This window comes from Myodes glareolus, chromosome 19 (genome assembly GCF_982192425.1).
Source record: "Myodes glareolus chromosome 19, mMyoGla1.1, whole genome shotgun sequence".
NCBI lineage: Eukaryota > Metazoa > Chordata > Mammalia > Rodentia > Cricetidae > Myodes > Myodes glareolus.
The window spans coordinates 28,483,133-28,505,632 of NC_142044.1; the positions used below are offsets into that span (position 1 = coordinate 28,483,133).

At 45.4% G+C, this 22,500-nt stretch overlaps 1 protein-coding gene across 1 annotated transcript in view; it reads right to left on the minus strand.

Moving 5' to 3' along the window:
• Positions 1-22,500, minus strand: part of Oc90 (otoconin 90) — a 28,385-nt gene that overhangs the window by 1,519 nt on the left and 4,366 nt on the right. Inside the window, exons 2-13 of the mRNA XM_048457340.3 lie at positions 20,710-20,772; positions 19,781-19,837; positions 16,833-17,007; positions 13,266-13,378; positions 10,159-10,287; positions 9,971-10,012; positions 8,615-8,665; positions 8,093-8,140; positions 6,654-6,707; positions 4,795-4,911; positions 3,737-3,908; positions 762-868 (exon numbers count right to left, since the gene is read on the minus strand). Coding sequence (XP_048313297.3) covers positions 762-868; positions 3,737-3,908; positions 4,795-4,911; positions 6,654-6,707; positions 8,093-8,140; positions 8,615-8,665; positions 9,971-10,012; positions 10,159-10,287; positions 13,266-13,378; positions 16,833-17,007; positions 19,781-19,837; positions 20,710-20,772 — 1,128 coding nt within the window. The remainder of the gene's footprint in view (positions 1-761; positions 869-3,736; positions 3,909-4,794; positions 4,912-6,653; positions 6,708-8,092; positions 8,141-8,614; positions 8,666-9,970; positions 10,013-10,158; positions 10,288-13,265; positions 13,379-16,832; positions 17,008-19,780; positions 19,838-20,709; positions 20,773-22,500) is intronic.

The window sequence follows — 22,500 nt, forward strand, 5'->3', positions numbered from 1 at the left end:
AATGAGGAGAAATGCCTTTCAGAGCATTAGCAAATCCCCATGGGGAGTATTTCTTTCTGAGCTACAGAGCAGTCCAAGGGCAGCCGTCCACTGCTGAGCAAAGTGTCTTCTTGATCCAGTTTTAAGGATGTTTTGCCATGTGCTCAGGGCTGATACTCACAGGGGATGTTACTGTTACGCGTTGTCTCTATAGGATATTTCACAGCCTTGGGTTTCTACCATGGGGAGGAGTGGAGCTGTGGGCGAGACCCACCCTTCAGCCAGAGCCATTCCTCCCTGTCTCTTTGGGTGATCAAATCCAGAACAGGTCTGCTCTGGCAGAATACTTTAAAAGTCACTGGATAGGTAAAAGGAAGTTCCAGGTCGAGGCAATGCTGTTTTCCACCCTAGAACCCAACTCTCCCACTTCCTTCTGCCTGTAGGACTGTGAACATCATTTGTTTCTTCTGTGAAATAGAAAAAGAAATAGATCTGCCTCCTAGGGTTGGTAGGAGGATTACCTGTGCCTTTCAAGGGCTTAGAATATCTCACAGCATGGGCTCAGTAAGCACAGGCTACTGAGATCAGCTGTGATACTTAAGCAGCTGGCTCTGGCTCTTGACCATGAGCCCCTCATTCGTGGAAAGGAATGTAAAGGCACGTCTTGAAGAACATGAGATTATAGTACAGGTGAAGATATGCTAGGGGTAGTAACTGGAGCCCATATCTAGCCAGAATACGGACATGAAAGCAGAAGGAGTCTAGGCAGTCCCCATACTTACACTTGGGTGTGTGGTCCTCACATACCACAGACGACTGAGAACGACTCCCATGCAGGCAGCCCAGTGGTCTCACCTGCTCCAAACAGCAGTGATGGGTCAAACAGCACCTAAGACCAAGGACCTTCCATTAGGTTTTCTTTCTCCATTCTGAATGGAGTACAAAGATTTGCCAAGGCCTCTTCTACAATAAGGCTGCCTTCTACACACGCCAAAGGTTGTTCCGGTTGTGTGCAATGCCAAGAGGCTGCCTTCCAACATAGCATCAACCCAACTGTGTATACCTGGATTTCTATATTTTCTTTTATTTTTATTATGACTCATGATGGCAAGTATACTCATCATGGCACCTTTCCATGAAATAGGAGTAGATGCTTTTTCAGGAAGGGTGCCTCTTAGGCTAGCCACAAATGTTCCTTGTCAGTACAGTGACCCTACTCCACTCAACCTTTTATTAATAGAATACTTAGCTTCACACCCATAGGTCACCCCTTTAGCCCTCAACCTGAGAAAATAGGGAAGCCATAAATACCTAAGTGCAGCACAGGGCCTAGCATAGAGTAGGGCCCCAGCAAACCCAAGTGAATGAGTCGGTATCCTGTGTTCACATCTATCTACCTGGCCTGACAAGTCAGGATATCCTTGGCCAGATGATATCCATAGAACACTTGTGAAGGCCCCAGGCAATACAGATCTACCTTCATTCTCTGGTACTCCATTTTTAGCTACCCACAAGCCCTAAAAACCCACTGGAAGTTCCAGGTCCAAGACTACTCTCCTGCTTCCTTCTGCAGTTCTGATTGTGGGCATAGGTTGTTTTCGCTGAGAAGTAGAAGTAATGGAGGTGCCTCCTAGGATTGGTGTAAGGATTAACCATGTCTCTCAAGCTCTCCCTCCTGGAGACTACAGCCCAACCAAGGGTTGTAATCTTGTTGTAATCTATCTTACTCATGCAGCGTCTTTATCAATTTTGTTGTCAGGCCAGAAGAATAATCCTGCCTCACACATTCCTGTTACCAAGTAGCTGAGGTCAATGTCTGCCCCATTTTCAGCTGTCACTCCAGGGGAATCATGCTGTCTTGTATGTGTATTTCCCATGGTTATGAGGGTGGGGTGGAAAGTGAGCACACTAGCTGCAATCTAAAGTCAGTGTCACTGGGAATCGTGAGTCACATATTCATGCCAATCACCTGTTCATGACTTACAGGATACATGATAGTGAGATTCTGTTCTTGCAGACGTGACACAGCTGTGGCAAACTGCCAGTCAGAGTTTACAACTATAGCTTTGAGCTTTAATTTCTTCTTACACATGTCAGAAAGCCATACTACCTTGTTTTCCAGATCAGTCCCATTTCACATTTTGATACAATATGGTCAGTGATCAGGAGGCATCTCCAAAATTGCCTCCCCTTTGCCCCATGAGAATCAATGGGACATAGAGACTGCAGTTGGTTATGGCCCTGTCTTCGTCATCCCCCTAAAGAGTTCTGTGTACTCTCGAATCTCGACATTAGTCAAGCTTTCTCATTAATGGAGGACAGAGGGCATTTAGTGGAATCTCATTACATAAACACGCCTTTAACTCCATTGCAACTTTAACTGCTAGAAAGAAAATTTTAGTAGAGTCATCCGGTGGGAGGTTCTTTTCGGGGTTGCTCTTGAGTTCCTTCATTGACAGCCGGAATGGCTGTTCGGTAGACAAAGAATAAAGCACTAAGATGGGGGTAGCTGGGTAGATGGGTGGGTGGGTGAGCAGTCTAAATAATCAGTCTTCTAGAGCCTATCAACTGCTATCTTAGAATATTCTTTCAACTCAAAATGCATCCCCTGTAATTGCCTATTTTGTCTATGTACATTTTGTCTAATTGCCTATCTCTCTATGCAATCGTCCATTGGACATAAGAGGATTTTTATTCCTGTTTTGTTTAGCTATAATCGTTTTTGTCTGTCCACTACTTGCTTGATGCCTAGCGCCCGACTAAGCCTCCAGAGTTGTGGGCTGAATGTGTATGTAGGTGAATGGATGTGTATATGAAGACAAGGAAATTCCCCCGAAGAGTGATGGTTATAAAATTTAGCAAAAATACTCAAAAGCTGTTTTTAAAAGATAGCTTAAATGTTGCCTTTTTCTGAGTTAACCTAATGCAGATCCCTATTCTCTGAGTGGGCCATTGCCCAGAGGTCATCTGAAGTCATCTAGAGTCATCTAAAGTGTGTTCGTTAGCAAGCCAGTCCTAGGACACAGGGTAGGCTGTGCTTGCAGTGAAACTTTGAGAGATCTGGCTCGGAGGGGTCAAACCATGAGAAAACCTAAAGAGAGAACTAACCTGGGCTCATGGAGGCTCACAGAGACTGAATCAACTACCAGGGAGCTTGCAGGGAGCTGACCTAGGCACTCTGTGTATATGTTACAGCTGTGTAGCTTAATCCTCTTGTGGAACTCCTAACAGCGGGAACAGGGCTGTCTATGAGTCTTTTTTTTGTACTGACTTTGGGGACCCCACTCCTCATACTGGGTCACCTTACCCAGGTTTAATACAAGGGGAAGTGCTTCATCTTGCTACAACATGATATGGCATGTTCTTTGATATCCATGGGAGACCTGCCTTCTCCCCCGCCCAACCCCCCGGAACAGAAATGGAGGAGGAGTGGACTGGGGAGTGGGAACAGAGGAGGGTTGGGGATAGGGACCGGGAAGAGAGGAGGGAGGGGAAACTGTTGCTGGGATGTAAGATAAATAAATAACATTGAAGAATGGAGAAAAGCAGAGGTCTAGCTCAGTTAGACTCGCCCCTTTCCTAGATCAATGACTAAGCTCAGCTGCTCATCAGGAAAGCGGGGCTGTAATGTTATCCTGCCACGCTGCGTGACAACAAATGTCCAGAGCCAGCTCTTCAGGAAACTTGAAGGAAAGTCCCATGCGGATGAGGACCCCAGCCTCATTGCCGTTTGCGGACCACCATTCCCTGTTCATACCTGTCCAGGGTATCCTTTGGCTCGCCTCTTCCTTCTCTTCCACAGTAGCAGCCATAAGATTCAAATTCCTCTGGGCACCGGGACGTTAGACAGAAGAGCATTTCTCCAAGCTGCAGCAGGACCTGCATGCGATCCCCATCACCCAGATGCAGGAAGGCCAATCTGTCACAGGCTAGTTAATAACACAGACTTTCAGGAGAGCTAAGATGGAGTTCCAAAGATGAGCAGTGTTTCGATTGTATGAGAGCTACTTGGGGGGAACCCTGTATCCCCAGTATTCTCTGCCTCCTTTTCTTCATTTCAGAGAACAAGTCTTCTTCAGCCTGGCTTCTGATGCTCTACTGAATTCCTTATTAAGTCCCCATAAAGAATGGAGCCCGTCAGAACTGAAGATGCTCCGTGGGCCAAACCCTATTGTTTAGAAGAGCCTACAAGTCTGAAGGGTTGGAGCTGTCCTCTTAGGCTTTGGGGATATATCATGTTAACATACCTGGTAGCCTTGCCTTTCTGGCTTTTCTCACTCTGCCTCTGTCTCTCTCTTTCTCCTCATACCCCTCTTCCTCAGCCTACAACTGTCAAATGCATTCTCCACTGCTCTCCGCTGGACATCATAGGAGGTTTGCCCGGCTGTGTCCTACTGCTGGGGCTCTTCCCAGGTGCAGTTCTTTTAGGAAGGCATCCAAGGGGGACGAGAAAGGATAATCATTAATACCCAAGGGCTCCGTCTTTCTAGTTAGTCATGTACACACAGTGTGGACTGTAGCCAACTCCTGGCTTTTGTGCCAGTGGAAGCAAGTGATGAGAGGGCAGATCCAGGGACCAGAACCTCCTGATTCCTGCCCAGACTCAGCCTCACTGCAGCTGAAGGGCAAAGGGAAGTGTTGAACACTCGAACCTCAGAGCTTATCTGGTAAAGGAGTTGGGGGTGATGCCTTCTAGCTCCACCAACAGGAAAGGTCACAATCTATAAGGTACCCTAAAAAGGCTTTGTTAGTGGCTAGTTATAAGATTCCAAGGAAAGGGAGGGCAGATCCTCCTGGATGCTGGCTCTCACCTACCTTTTCCAGTTGTCTCCTGAGAGCCATTGCCAGCAGGTGATACTTCCAACCTCAGTGATTTAACGCCAGCAGGGACGTGGGTTGCACCTTCAGCTATGGCAACAATCTCTGCAGATCCTGAAAATACATGACTTGATTGTTCGGAGTTAAAGAGTCACTCGAATTCTTTTGCAGATGGACACGTGGTCAAGGCCAAAAGCAGTCAGAGACTCTCCGAACACAGGACATGTAAGGCACCTCACATTGTGTTTGCAGACACAGAGACAGGTTTTTAGAGACTTCTGAGTTCTGCATAAGTATTTCTGAGCTTCCAGATTTAACACTCCCAGGAGCCTGGGGCAGACCACCTGTTTGTCAGCTAATGGGTGAGAGCTGTGGTGATCTTTCGGGCCTGAATTATGTTCACAATTGCACACATCTAGATGCTTACAGAAAGTCAAGAGGCAAAGAGACTGGTGGAAAAAGTAGGGTGCCACATAGCAAGCAGATCTCCCACTTAAGTCTGTGAACCCTTGATTTTCTTATCCAAATACTGCAGCTGCTTCTCACCATATTCAAGGTGCCAAGGTCCATCCTAATTCTTTCCAGATTGACTGATTGCATCCTTTGTCCAGTAAAGCTGCTCGGGGCAAGGTGTGGTGATTTGAATGAGAATGGCCACCACAGGCTCACGTTCGGATACATGTAACTATTTGGGGAGGATTTGAAGGCATGGTCTTTAAGGGGAGATGTGTCCCTGGGGACAGACTTCAATGTGTCAAAAGACTGGCGCCATTCTCAGTGAGCTCTGCTACCTGTTTGCTGTTTGAAGTGTGAGCTCTCAGCTGTTGCTCTAGCTGCCTACCTGATGCGGGAGAATTATCTGTATTCTGTCAATCATATTTTAATAAAACGCTGATTGGCCAGGCAGGCAGTATAGGTGGGAAAGCCAGACAGGAAGTAGGGGTGGAGCAAAGAGACTGGGAGTATTCTGGAAGCAGAAGCTCTCTCTCAGCCACTCCTGTACAGACCACCGAAGAGACAACATGTAACCTGCCCAGCTGAAAAAGGTATGGAGCCATTATGGCTAACATAGATTAGAATAATGGGTTAATATAAGTTATAAGAGTTAACAAGAAGCCTGACCTAATGAGCCAATCAGTTTATAATCTTATGGAGTCTTGTGCGTGATTTTCTTTGGGGTTTGCCGGCTGTGGAGTACCGGGCAGGACAGAAACCCCAACAAGCCGGCCTTCGTGTTACACCTACCCCCTGCTACTTCCATTCTGCCATCAAGGACTCTAGCCCTCTGAAAGAGTAAGCCCCAAGTAAATCACTCCTTCTGTAAGTTTTCTTGGGTATGGCGTTATAATATAGGAGGCTACCAGAAAACACCTTAAATCTTCAAAATATCTGTTTTTAACTAGTGAAATGATAAGTAATTTAAAATGGGAAACTACATGTAATTTCACAATCATGAAACCTTTACATGAGAACTTCTCATTGCTTCCTGCTAATGTGTGTGTGTGTTTTTTTTAATTCTATGTGTGTACTTTATGGGGGAATATAGAGATGTGTGGTGTTCAGTTCTTACATCCATTTGGGGCTTGGTCTGGGGCTCATTTGGAATGCATTTGTTTCACATTCTTTTTTCAAGTAACAAAATTTATTTGGTCAAAAGACTTGCATTTCAAGTTAATGAATCAACAAAATCCCTACAACGTGTTCTCTACAGCAAACAAACCTGGTTTTGGCAAACACGTCATGGGCTGAGTCTCAATTCTGAATCAAAATCTTGTGGGTGGTAAGTTTTCCCTGCTCAAAGCCAATCATTGCACTTTCTTACATGTGCAAAGGTAGGGAGGGACAAATGTGCTCACCTGGAGATGATGTGGTTCTAGCAGCTTCCACACCTTGAAAATCTTGGACAGATTCTGCCCCTAAGAGAAGACAGACAGAGCGAGTGTCAACCTTAGCCTATGTGCCTGGGTCTCCAGAGGCATCACACTTGGCCTAGTCTGACCCTCCTCCTACTCCTGAGATTTTTTAGGGAAGCTAATGCTATCAGGGTCACTAGAGGACCAAAGGGAGCCTCCAAATGTGCTTGGCAAATGCAGCATCAGTTTGCAAAGCAGGGGAATTTTCAGAAAGGTGGTGAGATTGTGGATTCTGCAGAATTTGGAAGGAAAAAATATTGGGGGAAAACGTGTTTAAAACAGAGCAGCAATTCCAGAGTAGGGGAATTGCTTTTGACTCTTAAAGTGCAGTTGAGCCATGGGTTTTTGTGGAGTCCTTCTTAACTCATATAAAGTTCCTACTGTGTTCCAGATGATATGACAACAAGGGCTTTGTTATGCTGACTTACTTAATGGCAGCTCACAAGTCAGGCTGTCCTGCTCACCCTCTGAGAGACTAGAAAACAGGCATACAGGAGAGTTAAGACACTCCTCTAAAGTTATGAAGTTAGGTAGGCGTAGGATGCAAAGCCAAGTCAGGTTGAGACTCAGGCACTATGCTAAGTTCTCATTTCACTTCCCACTGTACCATAATGAAGAGAGATGGTGACTGTACCAGTCTCAGAAAAAGGATGCCACTGACTTCAACTTAATGTACTCATGGGTCAAGACAATGGCAGTGTTGTATAAAACTCAGTCTTTGAAAGCTGACTGATGTGAACACAGTTGCCACATCAAAGGAACGCATGGACTATCCTCGGCTGTGACTGCCTGCTCTTTTCAAAGCAAAACCTACCAGCTCAGACCCAAGGAGTTCTGAACTGACACATTCCGAGTGAGTGATCCCACCCTCAGCACTTCTCTTTCATGGAAGGAGAAGGGAGATTCTGGAGCATGGGTCTAATGCCTGCACACTGGAGACCTTCAGTGGTGGTCCATCAATTGGGATCCACGCACTTAACCATTCTTAGCAACTAGTAAATAGTTACTGTTAGTTGCTTATAATAAATAAATTAATATTTATTTATTTTATTTATTAATAATGAATTAATAAATTCATGCTAATAACCACGAGCATGTCTGGTTAAGTCAGGCTCACCAACTGAAATTTGGCCTAGATAGTTTTAGGTTTGATGGTCATGGCTGCATTGAATTCAGAGGTGAGGCCAGGTCATTAAGTTTTTCTGGCTGAATGTCATAAAATGTAAGATGCCTGTGCCTCAGTGTCCTACATATTCTGTAAATGGGCACCGCACTTCCCCTGGGGCCCTGTTCAGTAGTAGCCACTGGAAAAAAAGCACTTGTATTTTGGCAGCATTTCCACCCTGCCCAGCGCTGCCCTCTTGGGTCTTCCTTCTGCTTACTTGTCCTGGCGAGTGTTGTCAGTCTGTCGGCTCTCATTTCACCAGCCACTGTAGAAAGAAGACAACACTGTATCATGGATCAGGCTAAGCACCAGAGCCAATCCCATGATCAGGGAAACAGACTGGGAGTAAGGGTGAAGGGAAGAGGAAATAGTGGGTTCTCGGAAGGAGGGCTCTGTATGGCACCAAGATCCAGGCACGCATTTAGTATGCCCAATAAATATGGATTTCAGAGGAGCGATACATAATTTCCTGGCATATGGATATCCCAAGTAAGATTTGGAGGACTCATTGAAACATATGTGTTGCTCGTCTGGACAAGTTTCAGCATCATGCTTCTGATTCTCCAGAGATGAAGGCAGAGAGGCAAAAGAAAGCCGAAGGAGTAGAAAAGGGTCCCTTGCTCAGGAAGGATCAGGGCCTCTGGAATTACTCAATTCCATAATAAAGAGACAGGATGTCATTGAACCAATATGGAATGGTGCAGATGAGACAAGAATGCTTGGGTCACATTACACTTACCTTCTCCTGAGAGGGCTATCTGACTTGTGTCTGTGGGCTTCTCGGGAACCCCTGGGAAAAGAAAGTCTCCAACAGCTCTGGCACCTCAATACACCTCTCAAAATAAAACTATGGGAGCTCTAAGATGAGCAGACAGAGTACTTCAGGGCCAAGGAAGGAAGGGTATAAGAAAGGTGTCACCACGCAAGAATTCTCCATTTTAGCTGAGGGTTCCTTTCTCTCACACTTCTCCAGGAGCATAGGCTGCCCAACACTGCCAACCCAGGAAGAATCACAGCCACCGCTGAGTTCTGGTGGAGGAAGAGGGCTATCTGGGATACAAGATGAGGACAGTGATGGGGTATGGACCCCAAAGGTGCCCCAAAGTAAAAAGACCCTTACTAAAAAGGCAAAGCTGGAAGAACAGAAACACTAAGAGTACTGAATATAGAGGACACACAGAGACACATGTATGTACGCAATCCTTATACACACCGCCACATTCATACAAGTGCACCCACATACCAAGACATACATTGATACTCACACCTATTCATGCACCTGCTATGGCCATGTTCACATGCATGTGATATCTTCACAGTTATGCATACTCCCACACATATGCCCACACACAGATACACCAACACCAACACACACACACACACACACACACACACACACACACGCTTCAGTTTTCTCCTTAACAAAATTACACAGTTCATTCTAAGAGACCTAAGTCCAAGGAAAGGATAGACAAGATGCTGAAGTGATGTGGGATCCATCTCAGGTACCTAAAGGTATTGGCATCAAGAGAGCCCAGACATTCTGATGAACAAAGAATGGATGCCATAAACTTGACTCTCATTTTTTCCCAAGACTCACATTTTAGAGTAAGAATTTTGACTTATTAAGAGTTCCCCAAAGACTCATAGGATAAACAACCTCTCCTCCTAAGTCATCTCAGCCAGGCTGTGCCTTCTTAGGCTCTGGGAAGGTTAAGGAGGAAATGAAAGAAAGAAGCATGGTCCACACCAGGGAGGCTTCACTAGCCAGGAACACATAGAGTGGAAACCTAACTTATCTGAGCTTAATATGATACCCCAGTCCTTAGTGTACCAGACCTCTGACTACACAGAGAGAAAGAACTACACTCTTGCTGTATTGAATTCACATCCACCCACTAGCAGGGGTAGGGCTGGCACTAGGACGTTTCCATACTGGATATTTGTACTGCTCCCCTAGCAAAGGGAGGCAGAGTCGGTGTCAACAATGGTTTCAGTCTCTGGGAGTCAGGCCATTGGTGGAGGTGCCTGTGCCAGCTGCTACCATCGTAGGTCCTCTATAGTCAGGAAGAATCAGCTATGTCGGGAGCTTTACCTCCGGATAGCAGTGTCACTGGGGCTTTCGTATTAGTTGTCTCTGCAAGGAAACACACAGGGAGGTGTATAGAGAGGTTGGCAGGGCTGTACTTAACATTTGAAGATACCAGTGATATGTGGTCCCAGTACAGCTCCTGCCCACAGCTCAGCCCCACCCACTGTAGGGCTCAGTCCCCGTTGTCCTACCTGGAGTTTGAGCCAGGCAGAAGGAAGCATCCAGAAAATTCAGGGAAGAGTTGATACCAGACAGAGCCAAGCACTCCACAGCAGCCTTGTCACAGGTACACAGTAGGCACTCACAAGGATCCTCAGACTCTGGGCATACAACAAGGAGAGAACAAGGTAGAAAGATCCAACTTGGAATCCCAAGGGGCATTTGTAACAAGAGGGGCCGGCTTGTTGGGGTTTCTGTCCTGCCCGACACCCCACAGCCTGCATACCCCAAAGAAAACCACACACAGGACTCTATAAGATTATAAAACTGATTGGTCCATTAGCTCAGACTTCTTGTTAGCACTTGTAGTTTATATTAACCCATTATTCTGATCTATGTTAGCCATATGGCTTGGTACCTTTTTCAGCTGTCAGCTCACATGTTGCTTCTTCGGTAGTCTGGGCAGGAATGGCGGAGGGAGCTTCCTCCTCCCTAGCCTTCTCCTATTCTCATTGCCCCACATCTACTTCCTCTCTGGTTGACCCGCCTATACTTCCTGCCTGGCCAATCAACATTTTATTAAAATACATGATTGACAGAATACAGACAATTCTCCCACACCAGGTAATGGTGTCCCCACAGGGTTCCTGATCTACCCTGTCAAAACTTTCTCCCCTGGCAATTTTCTAATGATGGTGTCACCTCTTTGGTTTTTTGGAAGCAACTTGGGAGTCCTCCACACACTATGTGTCTCTAATGCCCACCACACTAAGCTGTAGTACCGGCTCCACCTGTATCCACCTTGGGAGCTGCCCACATCCCTACATATTCGCTGTCACCATTTCCTGCCCACTCATGCCAGTGCCCCTCCCATTACTCTTCCCATTTCTGTCATGAAAGATCCAGAATAGGTCAAGGGCTAGAGTGGGATGAGGAGGGTATCTCAGTGGTAGAGGGCACATATCTAGCACATGAGAGGCCCTGGGTTCCATCTTTAGGGCTACAAAATATAAAAATAAAACACTTTAATGGAAGCATGACTGTTAACTCAGAGCCCCTCACTGACTTCTCAGGGTCACTTAGGAAGTATTATACAATTATCCTTGCCGCTGCCCCCATTTCTCCTTGGACGTCATCTTTTTTCACACATCTTAAAACTTGTTTATGTTCCCCATTCCAGACAGGACACCTCAAGTCTGTCCATGTTCTGCTTGGTCACTCTTCTCTGCACAGCCATTAGAACTGTTTACCACTTCTATCTTTACTCAAAGAAGCTTTAAAAGCCCTTCCTGTTAATAGAGTGCCACCCAGCCCACTCTGTACCATCTCCCTGACCTTGTTTCCTCCACAATTCCTATTACCACCTAAAATAGCTGCAGTGTTTGGCTACCACGGTTTGAATGTGAAGTGACTCCCATGAACTCGTTCCTGTGTTTAATCACTTGGTCCCCAGATGATGGCATTGTTTGGGGAGACTGTGGTACATTTAGAAGGTGAAGCCTTGCTAGAGGAAGTGGGTCACTAGTTAGAAGGTCATAGAGGGTCTGTTGGGGACCACCATCTTCCAGGAGTGGCATGGGTATTTCCATCTTGAAATGAGAGCAACTGTGCTAATCCACACAAGACCCTCGCAAGATTAGGCTCATCACATTCTCCCAGAGAGAGAAGGAAGGGTCCTTGAAGCAGTGAATAAGGATGTTATAAGAGACCCTATCTCTATGCACAGAAGCAGTTAAGATACAGAAGCCGTTAAGAGTTGTACCTGTAAACCCCAATTAAACCCACTGGTTCACCAACTAACTTAAATGGATTTATTCTTGGGTCTGTTGTTACTGCCCTTCAGGGGTGAACAGATCTTTATCCACACACACACCCTAGGCCCAATTAATGCGATAAGATGATAGCTTGACCCTGCCTCTAGCCTGAGTGCCCTGCTTTTCAGACTGATGCCTTACCAACCAGCTGCTCTGTTCCCCTGATGCCCTGGCCAGGAGCCAACTTAAACCTTTCTAAGTTGCTCCTATCAGATACTCTATCAAGGGCATGATGCTCTTGTAATAGCTAATAACTAGTAACTAACGCACTGACTATCCAGAGAGCAGTCCCGAAGGTCACAATAACCCACCCACCCACACATACACATACATACATGGATGCAGCGGTCTCACATGGGGAGATACTCAGCATCTGTTTGCTGAGTGCACGGATGAATGCCCTTTTCCATGTCCGCTGGCTTCTCCCCCACTGCTTCCTCAATGTCTCCTCTATTTTCTGTTAAAGTTTGAGGCTTTACCAGGCTTAGTACCCGGACTTGGGAGTTACTGGGGCATTAGTTCAAAGTCTGGCTGTGCAGCTGAGCACCTCTGTGACTTTAGCTAGGTTGTTTCATCTCTCAGAACGTTCCTTCTCCTGTCTGAAAACTGAGAACAGTGGAGCCCAGCTAACAGGTTGTTGGGACAGAAGGTCGGAGTTGCTGAGCATGGAGACCAAAGTCGGCAGCGGGCACGCAGGAGGCGGTCACAATCTAGCACCTCACCATGCTATACCCTTTCATCCTTCTATGCCTTTGCGTATCCAACCTCTTCCAGAACTACCCAGAGATGTGAAATGATATGCCTAGAGTCGCATGGTAGACAAGGTGCTTAGGTAGGAACGTGAGCTTAACTACCTGCCAGTTACAAAGAGCGGCCTTCCCAACCTAGACCACTCACCTCTACTTCCATCTCCATACATGACAAAGAGTTCTTACTGTGCCAGTCACTGTGGGAACCATTCCTCACGCAGGCTTAATTTAATTCCCCAGAACATCTCTTTGAAGGAGGTCTTCCTCCTCCCCATTCTGTGGCTAAGATGTTGAAGAATCATTCCATTGTTACAAGGTGCATAAGTAGCAAACTATTTGCCCCTTACAAGCTTCTACAGTCACCACAAATTATAAATCAGATGATATTCCAATAATATATTGCTTCAGTAGTAAAAAACCCATTCATTGCACATTAACTGTATGTGAACCACAAACTCATCCATCAACTAAGTACAAACAACGACACTGCTAATGGTGTTGGCAGTGTTGGTGGATCCCACATGGACCACAATCGTCCTTACATGCCTCTGCTCAAGGAGGGCCGAAAATGCTCACCACATGTGATCTGTTTGTTGATGCAGTCCACATCTGCACTGAGCTTGGCAGGGTCCTGGAGACAGTCCGTCTCAGCAGCCTCCTCATAGCACCTACGATGCTGGAAGCAGCAGCTGCAGCAGGTCAGGCAGGATCAAGGGAGACCATAGTTAGGGCAGAGGCAAGCAAGCAGTCCAGGATCATCCTGATGTCTAGATGGTACCTGGGAGTGATCTATTGCAACACACACACACACACACCATGCCACCTGCGCTACCTTACATGTTTAGGATGGAAGTTAGCATCATCCCTGCCTGACATGCAGGCTTCTGTGGCCAGCCACATGGCCCGATTTCAGATGGAGGACATGGTGCAGAAAGGGCTCCGGAATGGTAGAGATGGGCTTGTACTGGTCCTTGTCTGGGCCTTTGCTGTTGTCGGCACACTCTACACCTATTTGAGTCAACGTTAATAGCAGCAGCAGTCTCTCTCCTTCTGCCTGGGTCATTCTATTTGGCCTCACATAGGAGCTGACTTCTCTGAGGGAACCCCAACTCTATTACTCACTTAAGATAACCAGTGATGACAAAGTCAAGACTATTTTGTAGTATTCACATCCCAAAACAAAGACACCAACACTGGAAGTCAGGTATGAAACTGTTTATCTCTAATTTCTGCACTGGAGAGGCAGGAAGATCACAAGTTTAAGGCGAGGCTTGGTTGTAGATGAAACTGTGCTACAATAAAGAGGAAGAAGGTAAGAGAGAAGAGAAAAATAGGAGGAAGAGAAGAAGAAAAGAGGGATGTGGTAATGATGAGGAGGAGACAGTAGTAGATTAACCTTCAAATGATCAGGGTTAAGGTGAGAGAGACGCCAGCAGCTGCCCAGAAAACAGAAAGAGGCAGGTCATCACACAGTGAGCCAGATGGCCCTTCACTGTTTTGTATGTGGGTCTCTGTGTGAGTTGCGCATGGTCTCTTACAGGTGGTTTTGAATTTCAGGGTGACACTGTCACTAGAAGGTTAGTGGGCTCTCACAATGAGGATGGGTTCAGCTGAGAACATTGCAACAAACAAAACAAAAAAGTTAGAAGACCTTGGATACATTGTTTTCCGTCTTACCTAAGGAAGATTCCTAGGATTTAAGAAAACATCTATTTCAATTACCAGTAGCAGACCTTTTGCGAAACTAGTGTGCAAGTTCAAGGAGGAAATAATCTATCTATCTGTCTTCCAGGGTGTTTGGAAACCCTGTGACCAAAATGTATAAAGTAACTGAAATTAGATTCATCCCACCATTCCACCAGTGTGGGGACACAGGCCCTTTGATAATTCTTTCTGGGTGGGAGACAGTGATGAATGACTCCTTCATTTATTTGCTTTCTAGGCTTCTCGGGTGTTCGAAGAATTAAAAGAAAAGGCATAGGGGACTTGCCAGGAAAATTTGTCCCCAGGAACAGCCCTGGCCTCACAGACCCTGAGTAACCAGCCCTTTTCCACCTCTGTATCGATTATCTGACTCTGGTCTCTAAAATGGCAAACTAGCCCTGATGTCCAAAGGCAACTTATGTCTTCTCCTGCAGGTTTGAAAGTGGAGACAATTTGCTGTTTAATTGCAAAGCTATTATTATTTGCCAACCCAGAATGTATCCTTTTCAACTCCTCTGTTTTTAAGCTCTGAAAAGAAGTTGGAGGCTCATCACCTCCTCAGTCAGTCACTAGCATGGGGAGCACAAGGAAAGGGCATGATTCCCTCTCTCCTCGGAGGACAATGAGTGGAGTCCAGAGACAGGCACTGTGCTCGCACTTGCCTGTGTAGCAGAAACAAGAAAGAGAATCTCAGAGGTTTGAAAAGTGAACCTGAAGACAACTGAAGAGGATGTCCTTTACGGAGAAATGCAAGGGGCAGTGTGAACTGTCTAATATGGAAATTCCATCGAGATTCTTTCCTACCTTCCTTGAGCCTACATAGATGAGAGAATGCACATGTCTCGTGGCACTGGGTTTGGGCACAGGATAATGCCAATGGAATAGGGTATTAATCTTAGAGTAGAGTTGAGATTCAGATTTAATATTCTACGTTTGAGTGTTTTCTGTTGTTGATGCTGTTGCTATGGTTACAGACACTGTTACTACTGCATTAGCCCAGTTCTTTCTGTGTTGTGGCTGCTGATATTGCTATTATTACTCGGGTATTATAACTGTCAGTATTGATCATATTCCATCTACCTTTCTACAGCCATTGCTACTACCATCCCTACTATTACTCCTCCTATGAGCCCAGTCTTTCTTCCATGGTTACTGATACTCTTGAACTTCATAACCAGGTACACTCACAATGCCTTCAACTTATATTTAGTCATTTAATCTGAAATAGTGACTCTGAAGTAGGCATTGCAATTGCCTCCATTTTTAAGGTAAAGAAAAAGGAAAGAATACAAACAAGCAATGTCAGTAAGGAGCAGAGAACAGGAATTGCTGAGTCATAGGTAAAAGTCCTTGAATTTGAACACACAGCAATAGCTTTCCCAAGTCATTCAATAACTTAGTGGCCTTCCTATTCCCATACTGGTGTGGGAGAATTGTCTGTATTCTGTCAATCATATTTTAATAAAACTCTGATTGGCCAGGCAGGCAGTATAGGTGGGAAAGCCAGACAGGAAGTAGGGGTGGAGCAAAGAGACTGGGAGTATTCTGGAAAAACAGGAAGCTCCCTCTGCCATTCCTACCCAGACCACCAGAGAGGAAAGATGTAAGCTGCCCCACTGGAAAAGGTACTGAGCCATGTGCTAATGTAGATAAGGATAATGGGGTAATATATGATATAAGAGCTAATAAGTAGCCTGACCTAATGGGCCAATCAGCTTTATAACTTATAGAGACCTCTGTGTGATTGATTTTCTCTGGGACTTGCCGGTTGTGGGGTACCAGGCGGGAACAGAAACCCCAACAAGCCCGCCCTCATGTTACACCATACCTTTTGACCACACCCTTGATTAAGCATGTTTAATGTTTTAGGTTTACAATGTCATTCCCAGTCTTGCTACTTTGTTTCAATGTTCACTTTCCTTACCCATAGGAATGAAGCATATCTTCAGTGGCCATGCACATTTTCTTGTTTTCCACACTAAGTCAGGAGCAGTGTTATGGTTGTCTTAAGTTTAACATCATGGGTTGTTATTGTTCATTTTTACTGATGGTTGAATGGCAACCTCTATAATTGCTTTTCCTCTAATAGGCAGAATTGCACTGGATAAAGCTGGTCTCCATCTACATGTATCCTGAGTTGACAGGGCTAGGTTGGGCTCCAAGAATCTGCATTATAACAAGGACCTTAGTGGTTTTCATGCAGGGAGACCCATTTTGGAGCAAGCCCACACTTTAGTTTTACTATGACAGGGCCTTTTGGTAACCACCTACAACCACAAGAGTGGTTACACTGCACTGTAAAGACGTAGGTGCCAGTTACCTTACAGAAGGTAACAGAATTATATCTCCCCTGAGTCTCTTCTTCTTTGTCACTGTCTTTATTTGTTCCATTCAAGGTGTCACGAGGCTGCAACGAGCTCACCCGTGGTTCCTACTCACCTATCAGCCTCATCCACAGGCAGCCCTTCCATCTCAAACCTGCAGGCACAGCCATAGTCTTCGAAGTCGCGGGGGCAGAGGCCAGTCACACACCTCATACTGTTCGCAAACTGGAGCAGCAGAGGAAAGTTGGTGAAGACAGCCTGCAGCCAGGTGAAGTGGGAGCCTAGGCAGTCTGTGGGTAGGGAAAGCAGGTCCTGGTGGGTGCTGGGAACTTGAGTGGAGGAGGAGCTCTGTCCCCTGGCTGTCCTGAACCCGTGCCTCACAGGATGTCATGAGCATAGCCACTGCCCACTGTACAGTGGGTCCAAAGCAGGTGGACAGACCCAGTCACATTGGTCACACCCACCTGAGAGATGCTGGCCTCTTCCTCATTAACAAAACTGAAAAGTTCTCAAGAAGGTAAGCCTGTTCCTTAAGTTTCTGAATGAATTTTACTATTATTCTCAGCTGGTCACTATAACCCTGTGTTTTCACACCAATGTCTGAGTTCTGAGGACATCTTCCAGACCTGGTGGAAAAAGACTTAAGAGAGAGTCTGTCAAAGACTTCCAGAAAATACTTGCTTCCTGATAGAGAAATGAACATGCAAGAAGGTCCATTTGGGACTGGGGCGATGGTCCAGCTTTTAAAGTGTTTGCACCCTCAGAATCCACATAAATGTCAGGTGGGTGTGGCAACTCCCAGTAATTCCAACCACAGAAGGCAGAACCAATAGGTCCCTAGAGCAAGCTGACTCGTAAGAACTAGCCTTATTGGTGAACTCTGGGTTTAAATTTAAATATGTTTCCCTGAGTCAAAGAACAAGATAGGGAGCAATTGAGGAAGAACTCAGACACTGACATTGGGCCTCCACAGGCATATGCATACATGTGATCTAAACACAGATACACATCCAAGGCTTGCCAGTATGTACACATGTGAACACCACATGCACACAGAAAAAAAAGAAAAGACAATCCTTTTGAGCTGTACTTTTCCTCCTTCCTTGAATGTGGATATGCTGGCTAGAACTACAGCAGCTATATTGTAACCACGAGGTTGGAAAAGCTAGTATGTCCAGGGAGGGCAGCAATGGAACAAGATAGAACAAACCTGCAGGACTCCGCTACTATACACAGCTACTGCACCCATCCTGGTACCTTCAGACTATCTGCTATGTGAGATAGATATATTTAAGACACGCCTTTATGATCTGTGAAATTATTAGTTTGCAGACTGAATCTCCAGTGGCAGGGTGATGAGACTCTAAATTACAATCCAGTGTAGAAAAGAAAGGCGTGTAGACACACAGCAATTGAGCATCCCCTCTGCACAAGAAACTGCACTAGATATTCCCAGTACCACAAAGGTTCTGATTGGTCATGGGTGTGATACATTGCAGAGCTTTTGGTTTAATGCTACAGATGTCACAGACATCCTGCCAGGTAGACACTAGTCTTTTGCCCCCAAATGTCAGAGATGTGTCCAAAGCAGCATCTGATGGTCTACTGTCGAGCATACGGCACAAAAACTATTAAGAAAAACACTGCTTGCTTCTGCTCTAAACCTCAGGTTTTGCTTCGCCAGCTTCTGCTTTTTTGGTGAGCGCTCTGTTCCACGCTGAAGGAGGTGACTGCCACTCAGAGCGCACAGAGTGCACAGGACTACAGAAGGGACTGATGGGATAGAGATGTGGTCTGTGAGCACCAGGCTCCCTTGCCTGTTCTGGTTTCGTCTTAACTCATTCAAACTCCCCTTCTTTTCTCATGGTTTGTTACCATGAGGTCTCACCCGTAAGCAAAGAATGATTCAATGTTGATGAAAACGCTTTCTAAAATTTATGTGTACACGAATGCTTACATAGATGTGTATTCTCGTTCAAAGACCTCTAGGATAGCTACTCTGAGTCATAGGCACCATGCTCAGCTCTTCTAATCAAACAGCAGGCTCCAGCGACTTTTCCAATATCCGTATATAGCACTATTTGACCGGCATTGTCCATATTTGATAGTAACAACCCTCGTGGTAGCCCAATAGTTGTATACTTGATGTGAAACACGCATGGATTGCTTGACAATCTTTCAAATATTGACGAATCACATGTACTTGCTAGTTGGGGACACAAAACCATACCATATTGGTATAAGGGACTAATGTCTAGGCGTGAAGAAGGTCTTCCTTCTAGCTTTGAAGTCTCGAGCAACCCACTTAACTCCCACAGGCTCAGCATCCTCGCTTATATAACAGGGATACCATGCTCTTCCCAGAAGTTCTGTAGTTAGAACATGGAAGTAGGGAAAATGAAGGCGTATAATGACTCTCTGATAAGCCTTAAACAATATAACTACCTTCTTAGGAGTCCAGATACAGGCTGGCAGTTGGCTGAGGAGGGCAGAGAGATCAGAGACAGAGAACAAGACCCTAGTGATTTCTTCTAGGTTCCTACACTCACTCCATCCTGACACTCAGTGGATGAAAGGAATTTCATGTTGTGCAATATCTGTTAAATGATGCAAAGATGTGTTGCATTTGTTTATGTTGCAGAGTATTTTTTTAGTTATGTAAAGATGTGCTGCCTGCCTAAAGTACTTGATTGGTCTAATAAAAAGCTGAATGGTCAATAGCAAGGGAGAAGGTATAGGCAGAACTTCTGGGCAGGAAGAGTAAGTAGGAGGAGGAACTCGGGCTCAGAGAAGAAAGAAAAAGAAACACCAGGGAGATGCCAAGTGGCCAGCCAACCAGACACAGAGAAAGTAGGGAAGTAGTAAACACAGAATGAAAAAAATACAAAGAGCCCCAAGGTAAACAAGATGAATAGGAATAGTTTAAATAAAGTTAAAGGGGCTAGTGGACAAGCCTAAGCTAAGGCTGAGTATTCATAATTAATAATAAGTCTCCACGTCTTTATTTGAGAGCTGGTCAGTGACCCAAAGGGAAGTACAACAACAATTTCAGATTTGACTTACCAAAAATTTCAGCCACACTTTCCACATTTTTAAACACCCCATTGAAGAACGTGACATCTAAGTGAAAGGAAGACAAACATGAATTAAAGGGTCCTGGCTTGGCCTCTGTTTCTCTTCCTATCCAGAGATGGCAAACCTTTTATCTTCTTCTAAGAACAGATTTGACCTTAAGCTAACTGTCTGGTAACATCAGTTACCATGGAAACGGATACAAATGAAAGCTGAGCAATATTCCTAGGCAACATTGTTCGGTTATTAAAAACAAAAAGCAATGACTTCTGGGTGGTACAGCATGTTGAAACTGAGAGGCACTATGGAGGAGAAGTGCATGGCACCAAGTCACTGTGCCTGTGGGCATACTATTTAGGGTGTCCAGTAGGGAAATGGACTGAGAGTTATCTCAGTGACAGGGACCCAATGTTCTCTTCCCCACAGAGCAATCGTTGGACCAGAACTCTGCAATGTGTCTTCCGTCTCTGTCTTACCAGGAAGCATAGAAAGCATTTTTAAGCTAGTTTTCTTTTTTGAGATTATAATTACATAATTGCTCTCTTCCTTCTCCTCCTTCCTTGTTCTCTTTCAAATCCAAGACCACTTTTTTCATTAGTTGTCACACACAAGCATTGTGTCTTAATGCTAAGATTTAGCCCCCACGTTAGCCCTCAACATTAACACATTTACTTTCTTTCCTGGTTCCCAAGCTCCATTGAAATCCGGCTCAAGTGAGACATCGCTAGAGCAAGAGATATCAGGAGAGAGACTGGAGAGATGCTTTGGGTACCACCTGCGTGACTCCCTGCAGATGCTAAAGCAGTTAGGATGCTAGTGTATGTTCTATGTTCAGAGGGTTTTCTCTGCCACTATCCTAAACAACCTTTTTTTTTTTTTTTTTTTACTTAGATTCTGGGCAAAGGTCAAAGGATTCTTACTGATATTTTTCGACAGTCCTGGAGGAAATTCCTGGGGATTTGGGGTGTCCAGAGCATGGCCCTCTGCAAGTAAGTCAGAGATACAGAGAACAAAGTTAGCACAAGCATCCACTGCTTCTCCTTGGGCTAAGGCTGAGGAGGTTATCAATTAGGAAGACAATGAGGACACCTCCAAATTCAGTCCCACACAGATTTTTATAATACAGGTGCTGCACTCAACCTAGGTGGATCTCAGGAAATCAAGAGGTGCCATGGCTACCCCTGGTGTTTCCTAGTGAGTGCCCTTAGCAGTGGCATTCTGATAAGGAAGGAAGAGACCTGGTCACTGGTTAATTGTCCTTACACGAAAGGCTACAGTGTTATTTAGATTGACAGTTGTTTGGAGAATTCTTGAGATAAAGTACCAGCAGAAAGATGTGGAGGGAGGCATGGAAGAGACATCAGCTCCCCAGGACCAAGCTATTCCCCGACTATTAGTATCCAAATTTCTTTGGTACAGAGACAGCAAACATTTTGATCAAACCAATCTGATGTAAGACTGGTCCAGTTTTCAGCTCATTTTGAAGACATCACATCAAAGCCTTACCTTGAACCATGCTACCTAGAGGTACAACAGTATGAAGTGGGCACCATCTTATGCATCCCAACATGGAAGAAACATGAAGAACCTAGATCAGAAAGCTGGAGTGTGCTTGGCCACAGACCCGTCTTCTGAAAGTTCCTGTTCCAATTTTACCTCAGAGATATAAAGCATATGAGCTACCTGATGCTAGTTGCATGAGATTAAAAACATGTGTGCAAGTGTGGCACCTGTGTGTGGCTATGTGCAAGCGAGTATAGGTGCCCACAGAACCAGGAGGCACCAGATGCCCTGGAGTTGGAGTTACAGGTAATTGTGAAGCAGCAGATACAGGTATTGAGAACAGGGAGCGGAATTCAGGTCCTCCGCACGAGCACCACATTCTCTTTCTCAATATTTCAATATTTATTATTCTTTAAAGATTTCATACACTTTTAACTGCTGAGCCATCTCTTTAGTCCCTGTCACATCTTTGTCTTTCTTCAAGTTGACCGTGATGCTGTTAGGCCTGCCAGTTTGTCACTGTTTGAAAACCCCACGCATCGCATCTGAAAGCTGTAAGACTCAACCCTCAGAGAAGCATGGGAGATTCAGTCTGTTCAGGGGATGCCCTGGCTGACCCTTTGCTTGATTCTTGGTTGGACCCCTGCTTGGATCACAAAAGGCTTCCCAGACTTCACAACTTTACATGATTGGCGCTGGGTTTTGGGATGTGTTAGGTGCAGAGAGGGGAATATCTTGCGCACATAAGATGTTTAAGCAGTATCCCATCGAATGACAGCTGTACCCAGCTAGTAGGACTCTCTCTCTCTCTCTCTCTCTCTCTCTCTCTCTCTCTCTCTCTCTCTCCCTCCCCCTCTCCCTTTCTCCCCTTTACTCTGGCAGTGCTGCAGATAAAAACCCTCAGACCTCTGAAAAGCTACTACACCACTGAGCTACATCCCCAGTCCTGCCCTTCCCACCCCTTTTCTTTCAAGATTGCTTAAATTGTACCCACAATGCCTCTCTTCCAGTATTCCTTTTGTATAGCAGGGATTGCAGGTGTGAGCCACCATGCCCAACTGGCCCTCTTCTCCTGATAACCCTTGACCATGATCTGAGGGCTGCTGCTTCCGTTGTCTTCTAATTTCGAATCTTAAAAGCCTGGCTGAGAGGGTGACTGGTGATTGTTCTGAGTCAGCGGTCCTGTGGCTTTAGACACATTTTACCCG